General features: G+C 38.1%; 1 protein-coding gene and 1 long non-coding RNA gene across 2 annotated transcripts; both read right to left on the bottom strand.

Annotated features, from left to right (window-relative positions):
* Positions 1 to 23,650: 23,650 nt before the first annotated feature.
* Positions 23,651 to 24,305, bottom strand: LOC149153863 (uncharacterized). Its single transcript, XR_016262528.1, has 2 exons — positions 24,200 to 24,305; positions 23,651 to 24,100 (listed from the first exon to the last, which is right to left on the bottom strand). It is a non-coding gene; the product is annotated as an uncharacterized LOC149153863 (long non-coding RNA).
* A 45-nt stretch (positions 24,306 to 24,350) lies between these two features.
* Positions 24,351 to 26,635, bottom strand: LOC149153862 (beta-fructofuranosidase, cell wall isozyme-like). Its single transcript, XM_089443951.1, has 5 exons — positions 26,282 to 26,635; positions 26,144 to 26,152; positions 25,022 to 25,881; positions 24,761 to 24,928; positions 24,351 to 24,656 (listed from the first exon to the last, which is right to left on the bottom strand). The coding sequence occupies exons 1-5, from the start codon at positions 26,475 to 26,477 to the stop codon at positions 24,351 to 24,353; spliced, it is 1,539 nt and encodes a 512-aa protein (XP_089300077.1). The 5' UTR covers positions 26,478 to 26,635.

The raw sequence follows: 26,635 nt of genomic DNA, 5'->3' as shown, positions 1-26,635 counted from the left end.
CCTTGGGAAATCCGGTCACTCCTTCTGTGTAGTCACTCACCTTCCAAGTTCCGCTGGCACCCCCATCTCGGGTAGTCCATCCCTTGTCAAGGCTTCTTCGAATCGGAAGATACAAAAACCAAGGCACATCCCTGCCTTAAAATCATCATACTGGTCATAGTATTCTCATGACAATCAATGGACACTATTGGGTAACAATGTCCCACAATGGCCTTGCTCTTGAAGTGATTTACTAGCATACTGCTACCTGTTTCAATTCCTTTTGCTGACGTTGTTGATTCTTGCAGTCGATTTCAACCACTCAACCAGGAATGTTCATGCATTCCTGTTCCAAACACATAAATTCCATTAGATGCAAAATAAATTTAAATAAACTCAAATCATACCTCATTGGTAGCTCACCAATAAGGTACACTTGCAATCTTGTTTACTTCCTATCACAACAAGTCAAACTAGCATCTTTGACCAAATCAACATGTATAAAAACATCACATCTAGTTAGCTCAATGCATAACCATCATAAATCAACATCGTAAATCACATGTAACCATGATAAACCAGAATCATAGATCACATGTAATCATCATAGACTAGAATCATAAATCATATGCATAGTAAAACTGAAACACAATACTGATACTTATCCTTCATTGATCCTTACTTCTGCCTTTGTTATTTTGTACACACACTAGATGGGTTGCCACACCCATCAAACACCCAGGGCCTTCTCCACTAGGTGCACATACGCATAGTGTGCATCACACACATACAACCACACACTCCATACAACACCATGAAATCTCCAACTGGTCAGAATGCTGCTGGACCTTTCACTGCTACTCGTGCTGCTTCAATGGATGGATCTTATCCTGGTACTGGATCTTTCTCTTTATCCGGATCTTTGGCTCGCGCATGCACCTATACCTGATATACAACACATACACCTCCACCCAGTGTACAACACAACACAATACATATGCCTACATCCGGTGTATAACACAATACATGCACCTACACCTGATGCACAACATAACACAAATATGTGTATAGAGTGAAACACAATGAATGCATATGTCACGATACCATGACTACACAATGCACATACATAGTACCACATGCCCACAACACGACATGTACGACATGCACTCAATCCCACATGTACTCCAGTACCACATGTACCAAGCACCACTTGCACAACATGTGCACAACATCACATGTACATGGCACCACCTGCACAACGTGTACACAACGCCATATGTACATTGCACCACTGTACAACGTGTACACAATACCACATGTACACAGTACCACTTGCACGGCATGTACGCGACACCACATGTACACAACACCACATGAAAGACATGTACACAACACCACCTTCACACAACGCCACTTGTACGACATTTATACAACACCACATGCACACAACACTACTTGTACAATCATGCACGTAAGATCATATGTACATAGCACCACATGTACAACATGCACACAACACCACTTATACATAGCACTACATTTCTAACATCTACATAGCATCATCTGTACACAACACTGCATATCCAGCATGTGCACAACACCATATGTATACAACACCACATATCCATCATTCACATAGTACTATATGTACACAATACCACATATCCAACATGTACATAGCACCATCTATACCTAACACTGAATATGCAACATTCATACAACACTATCTATACTACACCATGTACATAACATTACATAATCAACATGTACACACACTACATATGCACAATAGTAATACCACACATCTAAAACCACACTTTCCTTGCCAAGAAACCTTACTTCCAATGTCTTATCCATTCTTGTCCTCGACATGCCACAGACCACACTACTCTCACTTTGTTGATGTATCCCTCGGTATAACTTGTCCATAACATAGACATAATATAATCACATAATATAAACTCACAACCACATGATACTAACCTCATATATTTGTCACGACTATTCTTCCACTTGATTCCTCATAAACCTGGAACCTCTTCATGTCATTCACCTGCATAAGCAATCATTCCTCCACAAGAATTATCCCTAACAATCTGTCAGACAGTAACATAGATACATGGATACATACATATATAATCATCAACATAAAACAATCATCATTGTGTCATACAATGACATACATACATACATGTATACATATATAAACATCAACATAATCATGATCATAACATAGTTACTAGATAACATAAGGTATAGGTTAAGAAAACTTCCTTTATTCATGCACAACATTGAGAACAATCGTTCCCAATAATAGCCAAGCCACCTGACACCTCTGATCCATTTACTTTACCTTTTCTGGTTACCTTTCTCATGACTATATTGCCACTGTCCATTTACACCAATGGACCCAACCAATCCAATTGGAAGTCATAGCTTACCTTTTGTTGTGCTTACTCATTCACTGAGCCTCACCCATGTCTTACATTACCTGTTGGGTATGACACAACTCTCCCCGAGCTCCATTAAATTTCCTCCTTTCCCAACCAATTCCCAAGACTCAAAACATAAAGGGAAAGCCGAGCAACAAACAAGGGAGATCATGAAAACTAATAACAACAATACGACACCACAACCAAAGTGGCATGTCCATGCACTAAACATAACAAAACTACAATTTAATCGCAATAAAATCACAAAATACCAAAGGCATAAGACTAATAATAGACACCATGACTCAATCCCCATGGTTCCCAAAGAAACTCACCCAGAGCCTTCTTTAAGGTTTCATGGCAACCTCTCTTTCCATGCAACTCCCTGCATCATATTTCCATAAACATATAACTGTTACTGCATAAATAAACATAACAATACACTAGTTACCTCATTTGTTGTGCCAAGAACGTTGCTTGCAACTGAACATATCCACGCCTTCTCTTAAGGGACTCCAATCCTTTGACATATCCACCTGTAACTAAAGACTAGCTAATATACCTGTTAAGTACATTTTCATGAATCTAGCACATAACCACATAATGTCAAACAAAATCAAGGTTACAAAGACTCCCTGTATGTAAAACACTCTTTTACTTGGAATTAGGGTTTCCAAACATAGCCTAAGGAATTCTTGTCCAATTCCTTTCTTTTAACCTTTTTACCTTGCTGGAATTGAGGCTTACTATGCGTTGTCACATCACCCAACCGTTAGTTATGTAAACATACCAATTGTTACCTTTTTATGCTAATAGCAAGCATGTTCCCTGCAACTTCTCACAAATGTCAACCACATGTTCCAAATACCGAGACAGTAATATCTATCAATTTAAAATCAACATTTACCAAGACTAACAAGCATGTCCTGATCTGTAGTCAACTCATGGTCATTAGACATAATGCTACAACTATCACCTACTACAATCAAGTGCCTATCAACTGTCTCAACACATATGTATTAGTACAATCATCTTAAAACAAGATCATTGGAACACATACTCATATTATGAAATTCATCAAACATTCAACCAACTTGCAAACATACCATGTCAAATGAATCAACCAGACGACATAATAGACACGCAACATTTGAACACCAAATAGATGACATAATCAAATAATCAAGAACCAAAAATATATGACATAAGCAAACTCATACCTTAGTGTATTTCAGGGGAGGCTATCTTGTTTGCACAATCAATCTAGGTTAGCATGATACAACTTCACAACATATCAACTTAAACCTAAATCATGACATGCATAGTCGTAACTAACTAACATGTTTACATCATAAGCTCATAAGCATTTTTCGTTCATGCATAACAATCACATATGTACGATCAGTATAGATTAGTACGACACCATATCACAAATATGTCGTCTCATACCTGAATATCGCAACCATAACCATGTACATAGGTCAAACCAAGTTACAAAATACATATAACATCAAGATCTTCAATGCAATGAGCATAACCATCACACATATGACCAGTCCAAATTACAACATCAAGATCCCAATGAAATAACCCTAATTATTAAGTTAACTAACATATAACAACAATTAGTTAACATATAACATGCTCATCAACAACATATGACCTAATCATCAAGATAACTATAATATAACAACAACAAGTTAACCTATAGCATACTCATCAACAACATATAACATGATCATCAAGTTATCTAACATAAAAAAAAATAGCAATGCGTACAACCACAGGTTACTACCATCCTTGACTATCCGACACACATGCATATAACTACACTGATCAACTGAAATATGTCATGAATGTAACTAGAACATCAAAAGACATGTACATAAACCTAATGTATATGAAAATCCACATACTTACATACCAGCATGCCAAACATACAATACCTGTATGACAATATGCTCTTAAACCAAAGTCTAATGTTGCAACCTCATTATGATGATCTGTGTCTCCTACTCTATCTCAGCCAACATATTATCATCATAACAACTAATAGTATCATGATGACCGAAATTTCATACCATGACTTCCCAAGGCATTTTTGACCTACCATTTATGCGTAACTATAACCAAGACCATACATGCATGACAATTGCATACTCAACCATACTGATTGCAAGAAATACTCCACGGCAACACCTTCAACTTTCACATGGAGACATCACTACAACCATGATCAACACCATACAAATGCAACAAACACATGGACTACATGCATAAGTAACACATATGCAACCAACATGAAAGCATGATCAACACACAACCCAAGGAGAGCATAACCATGCTCTGATACCACTCTGTAACACCCTCCTCCCACATCTACGCAAGAAATTGTCCAGCCGGGGCAAATATGCGGTGAGAGGCCACTATGATATGATTCAACCTCCTAAGCCATCTTAAAGAAGTGGAACCGACGGAAACACACCATACAGACATCAATCATCAGCTACAGGACCCTCAGGAACCAATCCAATAGTTTAGACAACTTGCCTTGGGGTCCCACTGAGCTTTTGGACAATTTAAGGCTCAGTCGCTCCCATGCTATAGGCATGAGGGCAACCAGAAACCCAAAGTCACTCCCACAGGCTTGCTTGTCAGTGTTATGCCAACGACTCCAAGATTTGAGCCACTTTTTTAGGACCAGAGCCCATATCACTGCACAGAACTGAACCATCTCTTCATATCAGTAAATTAACATGGAAATGACAACATTAAAGAAATTACTTGTCTAAGACCTTGACTGTATCCCTACTAGCCATGACGGGCATTTCGTCAAACATATCATTGACATGTATTGTACAGGTGTAAATAACAATGTTAAGTGCAGGGATCTCATACTTATCTGAGAATCGCTATGAACCATTGTTCCCTTATGCCATTTGATGCATTATCATCTATTAGGTCATAGGCACATTATCCATTCACATACAAGTAAAAACATGTTGAGATCCATACATAGCTTCTATCATAAAATCTGCATATGACCAGCATAATAGGAACAAAAGTACAATAAACATATCAGCCATCAAATCCATAAATACATCAATAACTTTACACATGAAAATAAAGGGAATGGATTTCTCATTAATGAATGTAATGAACCAATCGAAGATGGGACTACCACGTTCCACCCCACCATAAAATGGCTGAGCCAAATCTCTCTTCAGCCATTCACCCCTGCACTATATTCCAAGCATGAATGTGGGATCTTATAGAACACATCAATCAAAACTCATCCAGAGCTTCCAGAAGCCATCCACCTCAACCCGTCAAATAGTGATTCCACCTCACGGTCAAACGTCACTAAAACCATCACCAGATCGGTCTCCATCCTAGCCATCCAGGGCTCCAAAGCATTTGTTCCAACCAAGGCTCCAGGACTAGTAACTCAACCCATAGTTGCCACCAAGCTCCAAATCATTTGTCCAACCAAGGCTCCAGGACTAGTAATTCAACCCACTAAGGGCTCTAGAGTGTTTGTCTAACCAAGGCTCCGGGACTAGTAACTCAACCCAAGCTATTACAGGGCTCTAGAGCGTTTTTCCAACCAAGGCTCCAGGAACTAATAACTCAACCCAAGATAAGGAAACATGAGAACCAACCAAAAAAAACAATGAAAATAACCCACAATCACCATGGCTATCCAGGAAATGGCAAGGCTAGGCAGTCCACTGCTAATCCAGGAAATCCTCCATGCCAATGACAGATCATGACCAAGAATCTGCATGCATATGCCATGCACGTCCAAAATACTGAAGAAATTGTACATGTAACTTGGTACCTACAAGCAATTATGATGTAGCTGCTGATGTCGATGCCTTCTTGTGCTTTCGTTCTCTTCCTTTGCCTTCTTACTCCAAGAATCCAAGTTTGCCACACCCTCCAAGAGTGCTTCAAGAAAACTCTAAGTATCCAAGAGTATGAGAGAGAGAGAGAGAGAGAGCTCCAACACTAAACTGACAAAAGGTTACCAATTGATCCTCGTAAGCCTTTTTATGAATGAGGCCTCTATTTTCTTCATTTTCCATTATTTTCCTTCATTTTCCTATTCACATTCAACCTATGATCTTTCACCTCCTTTTTCTCCTAATTTCCATTATTTTCATAAATAATTGTGCTAAAATGCCTTTTAATTCCTTAGCCTTAGCCTTTGCCAATTTCCTTAGCCATAAAAAACCAAATGAACACCCCCTAGGATGTCTTGCCCAACATTCAGCATGGAATACATGTCCCATCATCCATGGTATTTATATATTTTTACATGGAATTTTCACCAAGGTTGTTACATTGATATTATGGACTCAATACAATTGTTAAAATGAGTTAATTATGTTATCACATCCATTCTAGATCGGAGGTACCCATATCGCAAATGATTTTCGTTGTCTCATTTTGAATGTTCGGATGATTAAACCTCTAATTCCGCTACTGGTTCTAGATTGAAGGACTGCATTATATTGATTATGTTTGCATATGTGGTACATCCCTTTGGGGATGACTTATATATATATATATATATATATATATATATATATATATATATATATATATATATATATATATATGCATGTGTGTAAAAGCTTAAGGCAAACATGTGTGTAATGACTGCCAAAGGTAAAAATAGAATGTTTGACGCTTAAGAGACATAAAAAATCACATGCTATAACAAACCGCATGATAAGAAATATTAGGAAGCATAACAAACCACATGACAACAAATATTAATAACTTATTAAGGAAGAGACAAAACTCATTACATGTCATGGTCGACCCATGAGAGGTTCGATCAAACTTGAAAGATAGTGGGTTCTGAGACCCTTTTATTAATATGAATATTACATGGAAGACCCGCTGGATAGTAGGGTCTTTATCCGCTTGCATGCCTTTTGTTTTCCAAGTTACAAGTTGTTGTGTTGCATGGAAAGCATTGGATTAATGTCAAGGGGAGTTTTCCCTTGGGATCAGACGAGCCGATAGATTTGCCTAAATGACCTGCAACCTAGCCTTCTCAGCAGGTTGGATACCTATTATTGGCATCTTAGGATGGTTTTCGAGGCACCAGAAGGTTTCTTCAAGCACCATGGAGTTGCTTGTAGGTTCAACATAGGGTTTGGCATCGTTGGCGTGTAGCAGGAGAGGTAGGAACCTCTCAGGAGTCCACACCAAAACTGTGGTAGGTAAGCGTCGCAGGAGCACCTATGCCACCTAGTGGGAAGGGAAGACTCACAGGCCAAGAATCCATTGGAGAACGTATCACCCAAGATCATGAGGGATAACATCATAGATCGTCCTAAGTAACCAAAGGTATCATCATAAAACTGTGAACCAAGTGTGGGAGTGTACGAGATTCCTGGAATAGAGATATAGTCAGTAAGACTGGGTCGAAGAAGCCTTTGCAACAACATAGATTATAACTACGAAGGTTCTAGAGCTCTTCAGCTAAGACACTACATGATGCAGAGTCGAGGTTCCTTAACCGAGTCATGACAAGAATCAGATAGAAGGCTTTGTTGTGGTGCATAGGAGTGAGGCTTTGAACTTAAAAGAAATTTTGGGATAACCTTATCCTTTTGATGGTCAAAACCCTAGTCAAGGGAGGCTTCTGATTGGTGGAACTAGATTTCCCCTCATCTGATTGGTCAGAATGACGTGGAAAAAAATCCATAGAGTGATTGTAGTCTATTAGTGGGAGGAACCTTTTTATAATAGAGTTATATCAAAGTTACAACATTGGAGGAATTATTTTAGAAATATCCAATAGTAAAACTCTAATACATATAACATTGGTTCTCTATAATAAGAAGAAAATATCTAAACTCCGAAACAAATAAGTGATAGCGCTTTTAAAAGTTTTCAGCGTATTATAGTAAGCACTATTGGAGGAGCCAACATGGAATATTAGACTCCGCTTTATCAAATCGAAGATTCCCTATCGGTGTTTTTGTTCACTATTTAAAATATCCGCTCTCCGATATGCGATAAAGGGTTGGATTTCCATATTGTGATATGATAATCTCGTAGGTTCTTTGATATTCAGGGTCGGAGGAAATCACATATCGGAACAAACACCTTTAAGGATGAAAAGATATTTTGGAGTAAGTAAGAGCAGTTTTTTTTTTCTTTTTTTTGTTGTCAAGAGTTTGAAAGTATTTGATTTGAATTAGAGTTGTAAGACCATTTTCATATAGAAAGGGGAAAATTTTTGGAATTTGAACTGAGTTTCTCAACAACTATTTATAAAACAAAGTAAATATTTTAAAATTGAATCAAAAGTATGCTCACTGAAATGAAATCGGAAGGGGTTAGTTCAATATAAAAGGGTTAAATTCGCATGACAATACAAGTGTTGGACTCGGGGGCTATTTGTTTCCTTTATTATAATTAATGAATAATAAAAGAGAAGTTGTAAAAATAAGATTAAGTCACATTAAAAAATAAAACAAAACGAAAGGATAAGAAAAAGTGAAATAACAAATTATCCAAAAGGCAGTTGCAAATACGTAAGGGTCCCCATTACCAATGTGATAACAATAAAGTCAAGTTGGGAGTGTGTCTTTTTTACGAGAAGAGTTTGGAAATTTTGGTCATTTTGAGTCCTTTTGTTGTTTGGAAAAATTGTTGCGAACTTCTGTGGTAAGCCACTCCTTGGAGAGCTGAAAAGAGATAGTCTTTTTCACAATGAAATGTTTGACCATGGTTGGGTTGGGTTGGGTTGAGAGTAAAGTAAGAAGCGCAATTGCGACTTGTGCAAAACAATTCTCAACAACGAGAAGTCTTCAAAAGCAAATAGAGCTTAGGTGAAAACATTTAGTGGAGCACGCAGAACATAATAATTGCATAATACATCGAAGAAAGAAAGAAATAAATTATTTTAATTTCTACAAGGCTAAAGATAGTTTATGAAAAAATTTACTTCTTCATTTGCTTGATGTATTCGGCCTTTTTTCTGTGAATCTTAAAAATAAATGCTTCCAGCTTCTCGACAAACCCCTCACTAAATAGATTATCCCAAGAGCTAGCTGCCTCACATTATAAAATGAAATGTTTTTTCTATTTCCACTTTTTCTAGAAGGACAAAAAATGCGTACTCTTTCCTCCCACACTTCCTTTGGCCTTTTCGAGCGCCCTGTTTCACAACGGAGTTGATGAGAATTAGTCATTAACTGAGCAATAAGAATTTTGGCTCTCCAAGAGATATTTGCCTCTATGTATGCTTTTGGTTGATGACTATGAGTTGGATTAAACACTTCAATATAGTAATTTTTCTTTCTTCCTAACTCCTTATCCCAATTATGCTTGTGAAACTTTTCCAGAACAAAATATTTTATCTCTTTGTTATTTATGGGACACACGTTCAAGCAAATACCCCATTTACTAAACCATTTTTTCTTTTGTTGCATCCAAGTTTTTTTGATCTTGCACGATCTATCATTAAAGACAACCTTAGGCCATCTACCCTCTTCCATTTGCCCAATTTTTTTAAATACCTTATGACTCGCACCATAACAATTTCTTCAATAGGAGCAGTCCCTGTTTCACTTAACAAGTTATCATAAGGAACTGCACTTTTAATCTTAAATTTGTTTGTAATCAAACGCTTCTGAATTTTCTCAGTTTGTCTCCACTGCATGTCGGTTGTACTGCTTGCCCATAGTTCACAACCATAGAGAATCATCGGAATCACTAGAAGCCCAAAAAGAGTTTGAGTATTTTTCCAGTGCCATAACTCTGCCTCTCTACACCTATTTTGAAAAGCATAAAATTATTTCCAACCCCCCTAAAGTTCTTTTCTTTCTACAACCATTCCAACCCCCCAAATTTTGGGCACTACCATGAGAAATTGTAGGATAGTTAATTCCACCCATAACCCCACTGGCAGTTATAAAAAATGTCAGCCCTACTGGTCACATGTCGTGGTTAGGGTTTGGCAGTTAGGTAAATGGTCTTCCCTTCGATGGTCGTGGTTTAATGTTAGCGGTTAGCGACATGGTGTTCACATGTGGCTAGGACCGGTAGTCGCATTGGCAGTTACCGTGGTGGTGGCGTCATATAACCATTTGTGGTAGGCGTTAAAGTGGTCACATGGGGGGGCGGTTACATATGCGTGCCCCCCAACTTGGTGGTTAACAAATAATAATACCAATCTGTGACCCTTTGTAGCTAGGAACCATCGTGCAGGGGGAGTGGTAAGGCTTGGCACTATTTCGAGCGAGGTCGCGGGTTCGAGCCCAATCTACACCCAAAAAAAAATTGATTAACCCTGGGGAGGACATGTGGCAGCCCCAGGCTTAGCCACGTGTCACCTCCCTATTGGTCCACCTATAAACCATTAAACCAATGAAATTCTGCCACTTGTCATAGTATGATGATGCCACCTACAAGGAATATTCTAAGGATATTCCACAAAATATTCCAAGGAATATTCTTTTTTCTTACTGAGCTGTATGGATGCCCATTCAGCATCCCTATCAGCTCCTGCACCAAATTTGTCTGTTTGACAAAGTGAACAGATTGTGTTTCTGGGAGAATACGGTGTCTGTTTTAAATGTAACGAGTTGCACCGGATTTAGGACAACGAGCAATACGTGGTCATTCAAATTCCACACCATTCTAAAAACTTTGATTTTTGGGCAAATTTTGAGCTCCTGATCAGGCTTCTAGACACCTCTCTCGGTATACGAAAATCCTCTTAAATCTGGTTAAGAGGGAGAAAGTTTGAAGATTATTCTTGGGGACAATATTACATAACTAGTGAAGGACTTTGAACTCTCAAATTTGATTTAGAATATAAAGAATTTGTTATTCTTCATGAATTGATGTATGTTCTGGAACTAAAGAAGAACCTGATATCTATTTCTGCCTTGGAATATAAAGGAATGAGAGTAGCCTTCATCAATAGAAAGGTCCTCGACCAAAGAAATATCAAATGAGAGATGCTTTTACATTGGGATATAGAGTTGAAGGACTCTATAGAGTCAATGAAAAACAACTTCCATATATGATCCATGACACTAATTATCAAAATGAGCTATGGCATCGAAGTAAAAAGAAGTCAAGGGGACAATTTCCCTCTAGCAGGATCAATACTGATGATAATCCCAAAAAAAATGGAGTAGCTATGAAAGAACAAGTTTGGAAAGATGTTGTGGTCGAAGAATCAATTATGAAGAATGATGTATGGGATGTTGTTTTGAGACCTCCAAGAAAGTCTACCGCAACTTCGAAATAACTATATGAGACAAAGCATGAAGCAAATGGAAGCATTGAGAAGTACAAGGAATAAGTATGTGTTGAGCAGCCTCAGGAATTTGAAGTATAGGACAGGAAGACTCATGTTTGTAGATTGAATAAATCCTTATGTGGTTTGAAGCAACATTGCTGAGCCTAGTATGCCCAAATTGACTATTACCCGGTGAAGCTTGCATTTAGAAGTAGTAGTGTTGATTTAAACCTCCACTTCAAACTAGTCCAATGTATGACTTTGATTTTGGTTTTATATTTGATGATCTATTATTGACAAGTAGTAAGCCTTTGATGACTAAGCTTAAGAAGGATTTAGCTTCTGAGTTCAAGATGAAAGATCTTGGTCTGAGATACACTTCAAAGATATGAGACTACATGGATACACTTATGATGATTGGGATGGAACTGTTAGTGATAGGAAGAGCACATCTAGGTGTTTCTTGGGATATACAATGATATCATGGATAAGCATGAAACATAAGCCCATTACTTTAAGCACGACCGAGGTAGGATACATTGTTAGCTTGGAAGAGTTATTTGAGCAAGTCCTAGATAGGACAATGATATATTATGACAACAAGAGTGGAATCTGATTGGAAGAGAATCCTGTGTTTTATGACAAATCCAAGCACATTGAGATTAGATATCAATACTTATGTGAGATGGTGCAAAGACAGTGAGAGGAGTTGTGAGACTCCCTCATACTTTGACCGATGAGAAAATTGCCTACATAGAGAAACTTGGGTGATGGATGTGACCCTCTTGGGTAAGGGTCCCGACTAATCAAGGACACTGAGCTATGATCTTCCCCCTTGTCTCGCCTCCCAGGGTGAGGAATTGAGCCTTAGAGATCTTGTGGTTGAGGGACCTCTAGATTTGACAAGTATACCCTAGGTGGCATCTGTCTTTCCCACCCATTTGGCCAATGGGTGCTGGCTACTTGATTTAGGCGTGATCCTTACTGTTAGGATATTCCGACACATAGGATATAGTTAAGTTCAACTTGGTCTAGTATAGAGTTAGGTTAGAGTTAGGTAAAGTGTGTTTCTTTACCATTGTACATTTTGTAACTTACAATCCGACGGTCACGATATGTAGTGATCCGACGGTTCACTCTCACCTCGGTATTACCGACACTTGATCCGTGGCTTGACACCCGATTGGTCCATGAGTTCTATTTAAAGCGCATGGAGGGTCATTGTTCGGGTAATCCGTGCATGAGAGAAGCTTATGTAAATTTTCATTCTTTGATTAATAAATTGCCTGTAGTACCCACGTTGGGACAGGCCGTGGACTGTTTCCCTCCTTGCACTCTGAGGGTTTTAACCACGTCAAAAATACTGGTGTATTGATTTGAGATCTGGTTGTGAGCGGTGTCCTTTTGGTATTCTTTCTGTGGAACTTACCCTGTAAATTCTTACATGGTATCAGAGCTATTTGAGGGCCGCGTCCGTTGGTGATCCAAATCTGAAGCCGGTAAAACTGCATGCGGCTGTCGTTTCCTAGATCTGTTGTTTCTGACTGCTTTCGGGCCGAGAGGACTGCTCTGTTGCGTTCGGAGCATCTGTTCCAGTGAGGAACCCCTTTCGTTTCACGCGAAAAGGTTTCTGGTAGCCCTAGCTGCGTCATTTTTCAGATCGGGAGGTATACAGTGTTTTTTTTGCAGTTTACTGTTAATTTCTCTCTGCTTATTTCGGTCTCAGTTTATTTAGCCTTTTTTTTAACCGGATCTATACCTTTCATTTCTGCGTATGCTCTTTGCCCTGCAACTCTGTGCGATCTGGGCAAATCAGAAACAGAAAGGAAGGATTTTTCTCATGCGTATGCTCTTTTCCCTGCACCTTAGTGTGATCTCGGAAAATCAGAAACATTGAGAAAAATATTTAGTTTTTCGGCTAAAGCTAACCTTGAGATTTTAAAAAAAAAAAAATTCTAGTCTTTTGGCTTAAGCTAACTTCGAGCCGCAAGGTTCGTTTTTCTTTGCATATTCGTGTTGGGTTTTGTGTTTTGTGTTTTGTAGGGAAAAAGAGCTTTCTCAAGGCAAGCACGCAAACCAAGCCCCCCCCCCCCCTCTCTCTCTCTCTCTCTCTCTCAAATTTTTTGTATAGATCAATTGGTTCAAAGCTATTTTAAGAGAGTAGAGGTCTTGGGTTCAAGTCTCCATTTTGTGGGGGCGGATTTTTTTCATTCCTGCACATTCGCGCACTTTGCCGGCAACGTCAACAATTTTTTTTCAAAAAGCCATAACTTCTTCATCCAGAAGCCTTTTTCAGAGCCGTTTTTTTTAAAACCGCCTATTTTTTCGAGATCTATCCGTTGGTACACTTACTTTCAGCATCTTCAGCTTCATTTTTTTTTTTAAAATGGAAAGTCCATGCCAAGTCATTCTTGACAGCACTAACTACTTCCAATGGGTAGAATACATGGAAGATTTACTTAGAAGTAAAGGTCTCTTCAGAATAGCCACAAACCAAGAGAAGAAACCTAAAGATGAAGACAAGGCGGCAAAATGGGAAAATAGACAAGATCAAGCACGTGGTTTGATAGGGATGTCTATTTCTCCTGATCTTAGATTCCACATTGCAGGACTTGAGACTCCTCATGAAGCATTAGAAAAACTTGCTAAAGTTTTTGGGATTAAAAATGAAATTAGAGCCCATCAACTTGAAAATGAGCTGCTTACTTTGGATCCTAATAATTTTTCTTGCATTGAAGATTTCTTGTCCAAATTCAAGACCCTTCGATATCTCTTGGAAGGTGTTAAAGTTAAGAAAGAAGATGGTAACCTTATTTATTCCATCCTTACTAAGTTGGGACCAACCTACTCTGTATTTGTTTCCACTTTCCATTCTACAAGGGAAGCTTTCATTTGTCAAGGACAAGACTACAAGGCCCCTTCCTTTGACTCCTTTTGTGATTCCTTAATAAGAGAACAAGAAAAACTCTTACACCTTGGTCTTCTTAATCTTGGAAACTCTTCCACGAAAGCGTTAGCCGCCCAGCAGCAACCAAATTCAAAGAATCCTAAGAAGTCATATCCTCAAAAGAATGGTCCTAAACCATCTCAGCCTCAAAATGAAAGATCATTTCAGCAAAATGATAAGACCAATAAAAACAAATGGAAGAAGACTGATAGACATTGTAACTTTTGTAATCGAGATGGCCACTTAGAATCTAAATGCTTTAAGAAGATGGAAGCCTTGGAAGCCGCAATGAAGAAACATAACATCCATGTGGAGCCTACTTCAACTTCAACTTCCAGAATGGCACTTTCTGCATGTCATTTTCAATCATCTCAGTCTGGTTATGCATTAAATGTATCTTCTTCTTCTTCTCATTCTCATGAGTGGCTCATTGATTCTGGAGCCTCTTGTCACATGGCCAAAAACCAAGCCATGTTTTCTTCTTTAAATGATTGTAACACCAAAAATATATATATTGGTGATGATAGATCTCTTAATGTTGTAGGGACTGGAACTGTTCATCTAGACAATGGTTAGTTTAATGATGTATTATGTGTTCCAACCTTATCCTGCAACCTTCTATCTGTCTATCAGATAACTCATTCAGGTGAAGGTAAAATTGTTGAATTTTCACCTCATGATGTTGTAATCAAGGATCTAAAAGATCCTAAACAGATTCTAGCTACTGGTCTTGCTGATGATTCCAAAAGGTTGTATAAGTTTCACAACTTTGGGTCATCCAATCTTCCCTCAGTATTTGTTGCTCATAATGATGAAGTGAGCAAACTTTGGCATGAGCGCTTTGGTCACTTAAACTATCGCTCCCTTCAGCATCTATGTAAAGAAAATATGGTGACAGGTCTTCCTATGGTATCTTGCAGAGATGGTGTTTGTTCCGGATGTGTACTTGGAAAACATCATCGGGACAGTTTTGACAAACGTGCCTCTTGGCACGCCTCAGCCCCTTTACAGCTTGTGCACAGTGATTTATGTGGTCCTCTTCCTATTGCTTCATTCTCTGGCTGCAAGTACTTCTTAACTTTCATTGATGATTTCTCCAGACGCACTTGGGTATACTTCTTAAAACTCAAGAGCGAAGTATTTACCACTTTTTTGGCCTTCAAAGCATTTGTTGAAAAACAATCTGGACATCAAATTCTTAAGCTAAGAACTGATAATGGTGGAGAATATGTTAAAAACACATTCATCAACTTTTGCACCGAAAATGGAATTCAAATGCAACATACTGTTCCATACACTCCACAACAAAATGGTGTAGCTGAAAGGAAAAACCGCACCTTAAAGGAAATGGCTAATTGTATGCTGCAATCTAAAGGACTCAGTCTTAGTTTTTGGGCCGAAGCAATTAATTGTGCAAATTATAAAATCAATCGCACTCCTACTAAGGTTCTAGAGAATATCACTCCAGAAGAAGCTTGGAGCTCCATTAAACCAGATGTAAGTCACTTTCGTGTGTTTGGAAGTGAAGCATGGGCCCATATTCCAGATGAAAAGCATAAAGCTTTAGAACCTAAGAGTGAGAAATGTACTTTTGTTGGATATTCTGAAGATGTAAAAGGTTATAGACTTATTCCATTTAAGTCCAAAAATGTTATCATTAGAAGAGATGTAAAATTTGATGAAAATAAATCGGCCTGCGAGCCTAGTCCGGCGGATGTGCCACCTCTTCCTCTCTCTTCTACTTTTGAAAACATTTCTTCTTCAGATGATGAAAGCGAGGATGATAATCCTCCCCCACCTTCTCAGGATCCTCAACTTCCAAGATGGGTCCGTGCTACTCGGGATGCAGCAGGTGATCTTGCCGGTGATCCTACAGATCAGCGACGTACACGTTCTCAGTTTGAAAGAGCCTCTTCTTTACTGGCTCAAGCTCCAGTAAATCATGATCCTGACACTTTTGCAGAAGCTTCAGGCCATCCACATTGGGAAGCAGCTATGAATGAAGAATATCGTTCATTAATGACAAATGATACATGGGATCTTGTTCCTCTACCAAAGGGACGCAAACTTGTTAGATGTAAATGGGTTTACAGAACCAAGTATGGACCAGATGGGAAAGTTGATAAACATAAAGCTCGTCTCGTTGCTAAGGGCTTTTCACAGGTCGAAGGCATTGACTACACTGAAACCTTCTCCCCTGTTGCCAAAATGAACTCTATCCGCCTTGTTCTTTCCCTTGCTGCCTCTTTAAAATGGGAAGTCCATCAAATGGATGTTAAATCTGCCTTCTTGCATGGGGACTTGCAGGAAGAAATCTATATGGAACAACCCATTGGCTTCATACAAACAGACTCCAGCCTTGTTTGTCGACTTAAGAAATCCCTTTATGGCCTCAAGCAAGCTCCTCGGGCTTGGTATGCCAAAATGGATAGCTTTCTTTTAGAATCTGGCTTTTCTAGGTGTCATTCTGACAATACTGTCTACACCAAGAAAGTGGGCAACTCTCTTATCATCCTTGTTCTTTATGTTGATGATCTTATTCTTACTAGTAGTGATCCCAACCTTATAAACCATGTGAAGTCCAGCCTTAAAAAGAAATTTGAAATGACAGACTTAGGACATTTACACTATTTTCTCGGTCTTCAAGTCTTGCAATCCCAAGAGAGTATTTTCCTTTCTCAGTCCAAGTATGCTTGTGATATTCTTCGTCATTTTCACATGGAAGACTGTAAGCCAGCCCCTTCTCCCTTTCAGTCTGGAGTCAAACTTTCAGTCTCTTGTACTTCTCCTGAAGTTGATGCTACCTTATACCGTCAACTTGTCGGAAAACTCTTGTATTTAACCCATACTCGTCCTGATCTTTCCTTTGCTGTTGGCCTTGTTGCTCGTTTTATGCAAAACCCCCGTGAAAGTCATTGGAAAGCAGCTAAAAGAATACTTCGTTATGTTCGAGGTACAATACAGTTTGGGATTCATTACAGTGCCAAAGCAGCTCCTCTGTTAGTTGGTTTCACTGATTCTGATTGGGCTGGTGACCCTGATGATCGGAAGTCTACTGCCGGCTATGTCTTCACTCTTGGTTCAGGACCTATTACATGGGCTTGTAAGAAATAGGCTGCCATTTCTCTTTCGTCAGCAGAAGCAGAGTATCGTGGTGCCGTGGAAGCTAGTAAGGAAGCCTTGTGGCTTCGTCAGATCCTATCAGAGTTTGGCTTTGAGCAGCAGCATCCAACCACACTTTGGTGTGATAATCAAAGTGCCATTCAGCTATGCAAAGATCCAGTCCAGCATCAGCGCAGCAAACACATTGAACTACACATGCACTTCATCAGAAAGCTCATTCATGACCATGTTCTTGAAGTGCAATATTGTCCAACAGATGATCAGGTTGCAGACATCTTCACAAAGGCTCTCACAGAGGCGAAGTTCACTAAACTTCGATATATGCTTGGAGTTCAGGAAGTTGTCACTAAGGGGGGATAGGCTCTAGTGCCTCCTTCCTTCTCCTATTGTGTCATATTTGTAAATCCTTCAATCCTATCCCAAGTTGTTCTTAAGGGGGGATGTTAGGATATTCCGACACATAGGATATAGTTAAGTTCAACTTGGTCTAGTATAGAGTTAGGTTAGAGTTAGGTAAAGTGTGTTTCTTTACCGTTGTACATTTTGTAACTTACAATCCGACGGTCACGATATGTAGTGATCCGACGGTTCACTCTCACCTCGGTATTACCGACACTTGATCCGTGGCTTGACACCCGATTGGTCCATGAGTTCTATTTAAAGCGCATGGAGGGTCATTGTTCGGGTAATCCGTGCATGAGAGAAGCTTATGTAAATTTTCATTCTTTGATTAATAAATTGCCTGTAGTACCCACGTTGGGACAGGCCGTGGACTGTTTCCCTCCTTGCACTCTGAGGGTTTTAACCACGTCAAAAATACTGGTGTATTGATTTGAGATCTGGTTGTGAGCGGTGTCCTTTTGGTATTCTTTCTATGGAACTTACCCTGTAAATTCTTACACTTACCACTTATGGCAAGTGGCATCCCACTCAAGCTAAAGATGCAGGTGTTCTACGAATGACTCTTGAGGGTCACTTTCGGAAGATCAATAGATAATAGGATAGGTGTAATCCTTAATTTTATGGTAAGTGCTATCCCTCTTATTATCACGAGGAAATGGGATAGGCGTGATCCTTACCTCATAAGGTAAGTGGAATTCCTCTTATTGTTTGTAGGTTTCCTAGGTTGTAGCATTAAACTCCCCATTGGCAAATGATTTCTAGGTAGTAGCATTGGGCTCCCCACTGGTAGGTGATTCCCAGGTAGTAGCATTGGGCTCCTCGCTATCCGTTATTTCAGGTGGTAGCAGTGGCTCCCCAATGGATAGAGGGTGGTAGTTGAAGCTCCCCTATGATTCTTGTTCTTTAGATTAGAGAATGATTCAATAGATAGAGTTGAGCAGAGGTGAGACATGATTTCATGACATAATACTTGCGATGATCACATGATGTATTTGGAATTTCTCACTAAGTGAGAGGGAGTATTAATTTGGCAGCTAAGTGAAAAATTCTAATCATTGGACTAGTTTCCCCTTTTGAGTGGACCAAAATTGACCTTTGAACCACTAAATTTGAATAAGAGAAAGTTTATTTTTGACGAAAAGCCCACATGTAATCAGATTGTCAAGGTCAGCCTAAGGTCTAATTGCCCCTCCTCCAACGCATATAAATACAAGTGACCTCAATCTCATATGGGCATCACATCATAACTTCTCTCTTCTCTTTGAGATTTGATTGGTTCATATAGATCTGAGGCATCTTTCTTCTCACACCTGTGAGGGTCCAAGGAGACAATTTTCTGCATTAACTCTTGCTGGAAGTTTTGACTTTAGTTTGACCGAGTTTGACTTCATCATTTGACTTGATTTGATTGAGAAAAATATGATTTCTTAAGGCCGAGTCGGCTGGCACAAAAGCTGAGGTGATCCAGGTTGTTTGACTGGCGTTGACTTTAGGGTTGATATTAGATTGTCGTAAATTTCCTAGCTAGAATACTACAGTTGCCTAGGTTATAACTTGTCTTAATTTGTGGTTTGTGATTTTTATTTCAATATTCTCTATTTTTTTCATAATTATAATTTTCATGCATACATAATAAACAATAATTTGCATATCCATAAATCTAAGGAGAAATGAACCATCATAGTGTAGATTTTGGATTTTAAGCATAATCTTATCAGATCCATTGTGATGAACTGTCAAGTGGAATATCCACAATAATTTATGGATCAAATAATGATCTATGGGCTAGTGAGCGATAGATGATGCATCAAATTGCCACACATCACCTTTGGGCTTCAACTAAAATATATGAGCACTAGTACGAGGTATTTAACACCATGGATATGTATCAAGACCTTCATAATATCATTAGATGAAATTATGGGATTTATGTCCTAAATGATACTTCTTAAAATTATTAGCCATGGAAGAGGTCATAAATCACCATACAAAAATTATACAGGGGAAATTCGAACTTTAATTAGGAATGCAATCATTGTTAGGAGGAATTCCCACCACAAACTGGGCATTAATATTGGTTAAGGGGTGAAATCAAGGGGATAAGGCTTTAAATAATGATTTTCATATTTGAGGACCATGGATGAGGTTTTAAACTACCATACATGACCTTTAGCACATTACCTACTTTATATGTGCAGTCTACCTAAATACTTGTATGATAATAGTAACCACCAATGATGTCTCTTTATAATGGCTTAAAGGTTTTTGTGATATTCCATAACATATACGCATTACAAAACACACATTTCTCAAGAGCACATTTATCAAGAGCTTTATCAAGGTTCTTGACGTTTTAGGATATAAGTTATATACAACAAAATCTCATTTTATGAAATTATAAAATCCTATATAATATATTCTACCTATTCTAAATATAATTATTAATCATTATTTTAAAATTTTAATTGTTTTCAATTTTATTTTTAATTCCTTCATTACATATCATAATTTCAAATGAAAACACTCCATTCTTTCTCTTATAAATTTTGGACATTACCATTTAAAAAGAAAATATGTCATACTAATAAAAAGTGAACTCTACATCATCATCTAATAATAAATAAATAAATTATGTTTCTCAGATTTTATCTATGCACAAAACATCATAATAAATGAATAAAATTTAATTAATTATACTTCTAGAATGCAACATATGCACACAAAAATATATTAAAATAGACCAATCTAGATTCATCAGAACTCTATATCTATCAAGGGAAGAGATTGGATCAAATCTTTGGAGGTTTTGAGTGCCAAATTAGAGGAGATATTTGCACCTAGAAGATTTGATCTTCTAAACACTTGGATAAACCCATAATTGAAAATAAATCTAACCTAATAAACCAATAAAATTCAATAAATCATACTCCTAGAATACAACATATACACACAACAATATATTAAAATAAACCAATCTAGATTCGTCATAACTCTATATCTATCAAAGGAAGAAATTGGATCAAATCTTTGGAGTTTTTAAGTGCAAAATTAGAAGGGAGATTTGCACCTAAAAGATTTGATCTTCTAAACACTGGCATAAATCCAGAATTAAAAATAAATCTAACCTAATTAGATATAAAACTTTAAATTTAAAATAAGTTAGAATCTACTTCAATGATATACATCCCACCAACCGTAACTACAAAATATAAATCCAGAATTAAAAATAAATCTAACATAATTAGATATAAAATTTTAAATTTAAAATAAGTTAGAATCTACTTCAATGATATACATCCCACCAACCATTACTACAAAATATATTTATTATAGTTAATTTTTATCTTCTTTCACTTTATGATAATTAGTCATGATTATTTTTGTACACTGAGACTATATTACATATGATTATATTATTTACGGACAAAAGATTAGAATCCTAAACTTAAAAGACCAAAATCCTCCATCACACGGCCCAAAATCCTCCATCACACGGGCATTGCTAGTCGAGATGACTCACCTGGATTTGTTGGGAGGCGATTCCTATTTCCAACCCCATAGAAAAGTTATTGCGCCCTAACATACGCTCTCCAGATATAACATGCGCGGGTGATGACTAAAAAAACAACGTATTATATAGGACTATCGAGTGCACATGTCAGGATCAATAACTTTTCTATGGGTTAGAAATAGGAATCGCCTTCACGTCTGGGTGGGAATTGTTAGGCATGATGGGACATAGCAATAGTTACACCTTTATTTCAACAAAAGTAAACGTGTCTTATGGTAACCACCACGGACGATTACTCACGAATATTCCGTTTTCCTCGCTTGTCGTCCTTTGCCGTCGTTGTCGTAATTTCGGATCGCCGTGGAGTAAGATATTTTTTCGCCGTCGTTGTCGTACTTTCTGATCGCCGTGGAGTAAGATTTTTTTTCGCCGTCGTTGTCGTACTTTCGGATCGCCGTGGAATAAGATTTTTTTTCCGAGTAGTTTAAAGAGGTTGAGGAGTTGTTCAGAAAGTAGTTGGAATGCCAGTAAAAAAATTCAAAAAATCTTGTAAATACACTGTTTTAAGTTTTTGATGGCGGAAATAGATTCAGCACCATCAAAAACGTGTAAGACACTTAAAATTTTGAAGTTTAACCACTATAACTTGAATTTACAAAAAAACCTTGACAAATTTTCTCTGAATATAACCCAAATTTCCATAACTGCTCGGCCTCCTTAGACTACAAGTTTTCTTCCATTTGTACACTTCAATGAAGACTGCGGAAGAAACGGCTTCATTTTTGCTTCAAATTCCACCGAAGTAGGGAAGGTTCTGTCGACATGAAAGTCTGCATAACAGCGTTCTGTCTTACAATTTTGGCGTAGAAATCACTAACGAGGATTTGGAAAATTACAGAGCTTAAAACCTTACCTGAGGATTCTCGCTTGAGTGTGTTAGATTTATAAAGCAGTGGGCTTCTCTCAAATCCGGCCCAAATATATTATTTGTATGTCAGATTGAGCCGATATAATATAACATATTATTATTACACAAAGTTACATGATTTTACTCCCCATACCGGAGTGTATAGCACCTCTAGCTACAAACCAATATATATATATTACTCTCTGAGATTATATTTCCAAACAATCCTATCAATTTGCAAAAAAGTAAATGTGCAATAAAAAAGACATGATTTTACCATCAACATTTACGAAGACCGGTTTTTTACACATTAACATCAATGGCCTATTCCAACGTCACATCCCTCAGCTCAGTTCACTTTCTTTCCTGCAATTTCAATTTCATCTTTATATAAAAGATTCTCACAATATTGTAATTTTGTTTATTTGTTTATCAGTATTCTTTACGATTCAACCATTCAATTGTTATAATTACTTAAAAGATTTTCAGAATATTATAATTTTGTTTTTTGTTTTGTTTAAAAAATTGTCACATCTATATTTACTCTTAAGTATTTTTTACTATTCAACATAATTTTATAATCTGGATAGATGCACATTTATTTAAAAAACTATATTTTTAAATTTATTATAGATTTTTATTAAAAATAATATTATATATTATGGCTTAATGGTTAAGAGTATATATTTCATTTTCATGCCATTTCAATTTTTACAATTACTTAAAAGATTCTCAAAATATTGTAATTTTATTTTTTTAGGTTAAAATACTGTCAGTCACATCGATATTCAATATTCTTTACAATTCAACAATTCTATTGTTATAATTACTTAAAAATTCTCAAAATATTATAATTTTGTTTTGTTTAAAAAATGTCACATCTATACTCACTGCTAAGTATTTTTTTGAAATATGTCAATTAAATACTCTCTATATAATTTTTTCTAAAAATTCTCATTAATTAACAAGTTATGGATCATAGAAGCTTAAATTAGAGTATCACTACACTGCAAAAGAAAAAATGATTATATAAAAAGAAAGCCAACAAAAGCAAATTATGAAAAATTACTAAACAAAGAATCTTTATATACACGGGAAAAACAATTCCATTCATTGATATTTACATTATTGTTATAGATAACTTGGAAAACAAAAACCTCGTTTATATTTCTAACTCTACTTACCATTTTTTTCATATTCTAATGAAACATAGTTCGATAATATAAGAGAATTGTGATCGCACAATCACAAGCCAAAAGGCTACACTGCGATTTATTTCAATGGGAAACAACACCAAGTCTCGATGGACAGTCATCCACATCATAATTCACTGCGATTCGTATACCTGGATGGCGGTTTTCATGTGCCAGGCGGAGAGTCGACGAAGGACGAGGGGCGATTTGTTATAATTAAACACGAAGAGATGAGCTTTCTCATTAACCGCCACCGTGGGATAACTCCTCGACGTAATGCATGTTCTCCCTCCCTCTGCAAAGCTCTCCACGATTGAGTGATCAACCTGCGCACACATGAATAGTAATCAACCTTCAATCCCTCCACTCCAATTCCATTAATGTTAACCTCAGCTTTGATTGAAAATTGGCTACACAGTTCTTACCAATACTCTAAGCGATAGCGACCGTTGGTGGGGCGTCACGCTCACAAATCCTCCATAGCTCGTCTTATCCACATCCAGTTGCAGCGTGGACCTGACCTCAGCACATTATATTTTCATTCAAATTACAATTACAATTAAGTGAAATTTGTTATTAAATATAGGCCTGATCAGTTAATATATGATCAATAATTTTGATATTAAATATAGGCCTGCTGCACCTGCTCTGATCCACGCACAAGGCCACCTTTCTGTGGACATTGCCATTAAGTCTGCCCTTGAAAATCTTGAAGAAGACAGCGCTCCTCTCTTTGAGATCATCAGATGCCAACACCATCAACCCGAATCCCCTCGTATTGTTGTTTCCCCCGCGACTGCACAAGCTTTGAGCTGTCATTCCCTCCAACTCCTCCACTGTTTCATAGTCGCCTCCCAACTCAAACTCTACCTCCACGTCCACCTGCAATGCAATGCAATCACTCATATATATATATATATGCTTATATTCATCTCATTCTTATAATCTTAATTAATAATATCTAATTTTCCTTATATCTTTATTACCTGCGCAGCTCCTGAGTTGAATCCCTCCACCTTCATTACCGATTCTTTTTCCAAGACCACGTGGTCTTTCCTCACATTATATGCGCGCAACGATTCAAGCTCTGGCACTGGCCACTGAAAGAGGCTTCTCCTGGTAAGAGGATCAAGCCTCACAACCCTAGGAATCGCCTGCCATCAAACAGCGCCTGAGATTATATATGACGCGCAAAGCAGAAACAGAGCAGCTCAAAAGGATAGTATGATGAGAGATTATATAGATACCTGAAGGGAAGCCCATCGTTTGTTGAGATCATCCGCCACGCTGTCGGATTCATTGATCCAAGCCCACAAAATCCTTCGCGACTTGTTATCGTCAAAAAAAGTTGTTGAAGCATAAAACTTACCGTAGTCATACCTAAGACCATTGGGGCCCTCCACAGATCCATTGTCGGGGACATACTTGTCCAAATGATAATGGCCCACTGTGTAGTAGTCCACTTTGGTATCGTCTAAACTGATCTTGAGAACGTGCTTCACAGCGGGACCTGTGGTTGAAGTGGCAAGGCCATGGGTACCATAGAGGGACACAGGGTAGAAGTCCGGGCACTCCCACATTCCGATATGCCTAACAGAGTGCAGCGGGTGTTTGGCTTTCACCCATTGAACGAAATCTTTGCTTCTGTACAGCAATGCCACTCCCACCTTATTCTTATCCCTTTCGCTGCCGACCAGAATTCGCCATCTTTGGTCCGATCCCAACCATGCCGTCGATGGATCTCTGAAGGAACTGGCGTTGATGCCAGTAGGCACCATGATTGGATTCTTCGGAATCTTCTTCCACTCCCGCAACAAAGGATCCGATGGGTCCTTGGGAACAGCCATGGCTTGAACTTGTTCCGACACATTGCTGATTCCTGTGTATAAAATCACGGGAAAGCCCCCTTTGTGTAGTAAAGTGGCAGATCCAGTCCAGGCGCCATTGACATCATACCATTCATCGGGGTATATAGCTGCACCAGCCAAGTGTACCCAATTTATGAGATCTCTTGAAACTGCATGCCCCCAGATGATGAGTCCCCACACAGCCGACTTGGGATTATATTGGTAGAACAAATGATAGTAGCCCTTGTAGAATAATGGCGCTGCAATTCAAAATCATTACACATGTCAGAGTGCAAGTTATCTATGTGTCAGAGCATCTAGAGCAGAGTATCAGATGCATGTTAATTAGCCTGCTCTAATCCACACTTGCTTCCCAAGGCAAAAGGCACAGATTTTCATTAAATCCTAGGGATGATCAGGTAAAACACAACTTTCATTCAGACGAGCACTGAAAACAGCCCTTCGAGATCTCCGAACTTTTTATTAAAGATAAAGATATTGAAGTCCATTTCCAATACTAACCACTGGGATCTTGAGAGTCATTCCCCACAACGCCAATCATGCAGAATCAAACACATTAGTTACAGGAAACCCCAAGTCCATGATTAAAATTTAAGGAATCGTGATGGAAAAAAATAAAAAACATACAAATAAATATACCATTCATCCAATTATTAACTGGCTGAAAATGATACGCTGTTCTATACGTTTCAGGGGGCGCCAGGGAACTGGATTTTGATGCTCTGAGAACCGACAAACTAGCTTTATCCCAGTGGCGATGAGAAGCTTGCAAAACCCTAATGGGTAAAACAAAAAAGAATAGATAAAGAAGCGAAAAATTCTTCCCACTTGCCATCAATCGCTTAATGGCTCCAGAAAAAACCTTACGAGAATGGATGAGGAGTGCGCGAGGATAATATAAATCTTACCGTAATGGATGGTAAGTGGGCGCAGGCAGCTAGGATACATACATGTATGCTTGGGTTGGGTTGCGTTGGGTTGGCGTGAGAGTAA

This window comes from Pinus tabuliformis, chromosome 9, assembly GCF_031772625.1.
Source record: "Pinus tabuliformis cultivar Carrire ecotype Pingquan chromosome 9, CPIR1, whole genome shotgun sequence".
Lineage (NCBI taxonomy): Eukaryota > Viridiplantae > Streptophyta > Pinopsida > Pinales > Pinaceae > Pinus > Pinus tabuliformis.
The sequence above is the reverse complement of the archived record's forward strand: the minus strand, read 5'-3'. Positions and strand labels throughout refer to the sequence as shown.

Bases quoted from the DNA above. Each gene is read 5' to 3' on its own strand.
- LOC149153862 (XM_089443951.1), bottom strand. From the start codon at position 26,477: ATGGCAAGTGGGAAGAATTTTTCGCTTCTTTATCTATTCTTTTTTGTT. The intron at 24,929-25,021 runs GTATCTATATAA...GTTTGATGGCAG, and splicing joins AACGATGGGCTTCCCTTCAG to GCGATTCCTAGGGTTGTGAG. The intron at 24,657-24,760 runs GTAATAAAGATA...ATTGCATTGCAG, and splicing joins TCAACTCAGGAGCTGCGCAG to GTGGACGTGGAGGTAGAGTT.